Source organism: Mytilus trossulus, chromosome 1 (genome assembly GCF_036588685.1).
Source record: "Mytilus trossulus isolate FHL-02 chromosome 1, PNRI_Mtr1.1.1.hap1, whole genome shotgun sequence".
Classification (NCBI taxonomy): domain Eukaryota; kingdom Metazoa; phylum Mollusca; class Bivalvia; order Mytilida; family Mytilidae; genus Mytilus; species Mytilus trossulus.
Genome location: NC_086373.1, coordinates 21336991 through 21341009, shown reverse-complemented (window position 1 = coordinate 21341009; position 4019 = coordinate 21336991). Strand labels below are relative to the sequence as shown.

The following is a 4019-nucleotide window of genomic DNA, read 5'->3' as shown; positions in this document are numbered from 1 at the left end:
CACATGGGGTATCCTTTTTCGTTAATGCATCCTAAACGGATTCTTATCACACAATAAAGATGTACTTAAAGTTTAAGATCTATGACCTAACTGAATGCCAGGGTAGGTTGTTATATCGCCCTACACTAACAAAGCTGTCCTTAGAGGTCAAACTCTCGTCCTACATTAGTCTGTTGCTATAAAAATATACTTTTCGTGATACAACGTAAAATTTTAATACTAAAACAAAAAACTTGGTGCGTCTCTTTAAGGCCAAATAGTATCATGCAAGCGAATCCGCTATATTCATGTTAGTATGTGCATTTAGTCTTTTGATGAAACTCTTTACGTGATGCTTGATCATGTTGTTGTTAGAAGGTTATAAGCCGACAGATCTTAAATAAACCCAAACAAATGGGATTTAGTCTTTCAAAATCGATGTTTATGATTTAAGGTAAATAGAAATGGGCAAACTGTCCTCTGAAGATACAGGGAAACGCTGATATGTACCTTAATGCGTTTGACAACAAACCGGGATAAACCTTGTGACGCAATATTGACTGATGTACACTATGTCTGTACACCCTGCTATGTATGTACTATATAAGTAAGGAATAGATCTACAATCAGCACATCTTGTAGGACTAATACAGGCATAAACATGAAGTACTTGGTTATAGTTCTCTTTGTCGGAGTAGCTCTTGCAGCACCATCTGAAAATAAAAGGGGTAAGTCTTTAACCTATTGTTTTGTGATCTTTTTCTGATGAATTTTAATTTCAGAGCAAATCACTTTATATGATATAAATCTTTCATTTTTGTGCAGACACAACTATTAAATACTTTTATGTTTAAAAGGCGAATTTTGGTTGATTTAACATGCTGTGACTTGCATCTGATGATCTCTGCTGATCGCTCATACGTTAGCTTAGCTAATCAAATCATTGAATTGATAACTTCATCTTAAAAACTATGCATGTGAATAAAAAGGGGGAGGTGTACGGCATTGATACAACAACCCAGGTAAAACATAAAAAGCAAATAACATCTATAGGTCAACATAGGGTTTTAAATAGACGATTTTAATCATGCTCTTTAACATGATTCCTTTATTCTACACAGCCATTTTATTGTAACAAGATACGGCAGTCATTTCATTTTGAGAATTGAAATTTTCTTTATAGTCATCTGAACTTTTTTATTTTTTTTGTCATACGACCTAATTGTATTCTTTTTTTTTTTTTTTTATCTATTGTGTGTTTCAAACGCAGTACCCTTGTAGATTTCGAAAAAGAGCAGGCTAATGCCGCTCACTACAAGGCAGAAATCGCATAGTGGAAAGGGATTGCTATAAGTTGTAATAATTTGTTTCCTAAATTACTATAAATAGATATGTTTAAACTAATCGCAGTGAATGGTTTTTCGTTAAAGGTTTTACCGTTATATAATTATGCGTCATTTCAAATCTCTATTATAAAAGGTGTCTGACTGATGCTTTTGAACAGCGTTCTTCCATTGACCAAATTCCTGTTATTTGGCTTGATTACTAGCAAGGCTTAATTAACAATTTACGGTACAAATTAAAGATTCCCAACTTACTTGTTTCAAAAGATGGAAAAAAAGAATAGTATGCTGTTCAATAACAAAAATGCGTAAATTTACATTACAAAAAATGCTAACATACGTTTTAACTTCTTCCTTTTCGAAGATCAAATATCATGAAAGAAATCACTCTTTATTTTTCGTTTCAATCTTTTATTAGATAAATAGATAATTTAACAAGAAAGATGACATTTTTTGCCAAAAACATAGGTTAAAACCAAAAAGTTCATACCAAACACAGGCAATTTTTCTTTGGATTGCCGAATTTTTTTTTTTTTACTAAGTTTGAATAAAGGTTAAGTTGTTATAACGCATATGACAAGTTATGAATAAAAAAAAATGTAACAGACTAACATAATATCTAAGCACTCCTGAAAAATGGTTTTCTTTTTCACTTTAGAAAAAAGACAAGTGCTACCAAACTGTGTCGGTGAGTAAATACAATATTTTATGATTCCTGTTTGTCCATGTTAAACGAACATACAGCACATTCCTCCAGTTAATCAAACGATGGATACGTTTGGTCATATTTTTATGACGGGTTGCATTCAATGTTACTTTTATAACCCAATAAGTAAACAGTTATTGTATGTTGCAACCTGCATGGAAAAATAAGTTTACACTTTGATATCTAAAACACACTTGTGAAGCTAGCAATTTTGAAATAATATCTTACCGTGAAGAAACAATGTCTATAAATGTCAATAAAATATACAATGTGCCATCAAGGTAGATAAATATCTACTATAGATCGTACGTTTTCAATATGACTTGCTTAAATGCTGCTTTTAAAAAAAAGTTCTGACCATTCATGTACTATTTCAGATTCATACCAGAATGTGGTCAACCCTTGCAGGAGTAATGCTAACAATAGAGTATACTATCCTCATCCACGTGACCAAACAAAATTCCTCCAATGTGATGTTTTCGGACGAATGTTTGTTATTCAGTGCCCAGCTGGTGAGATCTATAACCAAGCTACTACTACATGTATCAAACTACAGGTAATATATGATGAGAACCTCTCTAAAAACTTAAGACAATGAGTCATAGGACATTTAGAAAAACACTTTCGCAACTTACTTTACCATTCAATTTTAGACATCTCAATGTTTAACTGTAGTGTAACTTTGAACGATAGTTTCATATATGTTTTTTTGTTATAAATTTAAGTAAATTATTACATTTACTTAATTACGTACAAATTTTATTTCATGTAAAGTATATCTTGCTTCTAGTATACAAAGTAGACCAAGTATATGACTGACATGCCTGATTGGTTAAAATAGAGTACTTAAAACATTTTATTTTAGTACATGCATCCTTTATCTCAGAAACAGATTTTGACTAAATCGAAATTAATTGTTAAAAACTCTTCGTCAGTAACATATTAGTGGGTTTTCTGAGTACAAATAAAAAATGGGTATAAATAATAATAGTTTCGCATGAGCAAATACTTTTTTTTCTATTACAGACCACAACATCACAGACAACAAACACCGGAGTACAAAATCCTTGTACGACTGCTAACGTCAACAGCGGCAAAATTTACTTCTCTGTAGCTACAGATAGTCATCAATTTATTGAATGTGATCTCAATGGAAACGCAAACGTCCTAACATGTCCATCACAGTTACTCTGGGACGAAAACCGTCTGTCATGTGTTTATCAATTCCAGACTGGGGTTATGGTTACAACACCCAATCCAAATGGTGGCTTAGGAGGTAAATTTAATTATAAAATTATAAAATGGCAAAATGGCCTGCTTTTCTAAAGAGAGTGTCAACCCATCTTGTTACATTCCATAATCATGTAACCATTTGAAAATAAACAATTTCATATTTTATTGAAAAATGCTCTAAAATTACCTTTTGAAGTTGAATTATTTCTGTTCTAACATCTTCTCTTCAGTATTGGTTATTACGACCTACCTAAAAATCTTCAGAACGCTGGCACTTTGAACCATTATATTCTGCTCTACTTCAGATTATTGCTTGATGTTATGTCAACTGAGTTCAGACCTAAAGAAAAATCTCAAATCGTATATGAAAAAATCATGAAAAAGCTATCTCCTGTAAGGAAGAAAACCGTGCCAACTCCGTATGCAGTAAATATTCTGTCAATATATACAATTCAATCTTCTGTTTTAGGTATAGCCAATCCTTGTAGAGGATCTGCAACAAGCCATCAGTTTTTCTCCCATCCAGACGCTACCAAATTCATCCAATGTGACATTGCTGGTGATGCCTTTGTTTTATCCTGCCCTTCAGGATTAGTCTGGAACCAGTTCGCCACCACATGTGTCTCACCCTACAATATGGTCGCCGGTAGATAGACTTTTTGATGCAAATTACACAATGAGGATTAACTGAAAGTGAAGAGATCGCAACTTGTCATAATATATTTGATTCAATAAAAAAAACTCTGGTTCTTGTTAAA

The 4019-nt window shown here is 32.6% G+C and overlaps 1 protein-coding gene across 1 annotated transcript; it reads left to right on the top strand.

The window, feature by feature from the left end:
- The first annotated feature begins 518 nt into the window (after positions 1–518).
- Positions 519–4019, top strand: LOC134707036 (uncharacterized). Its single transcript, XM_063566518.1, has 5 exons — positions 519–707; positions 1981–2010; positions 2406–2584; positions 3055–3304; positions 3731–4019. The coding sequence occupies exons 1-5, from the start codon at positions 641–643 to the stop codon at positions 3913–3915; spliced, it is 711 nt and encodes a 236-aa protein (XP_063422588.1). The 5' UTR covers positions 519–640; the 3' UTR covers positions 3916–4019.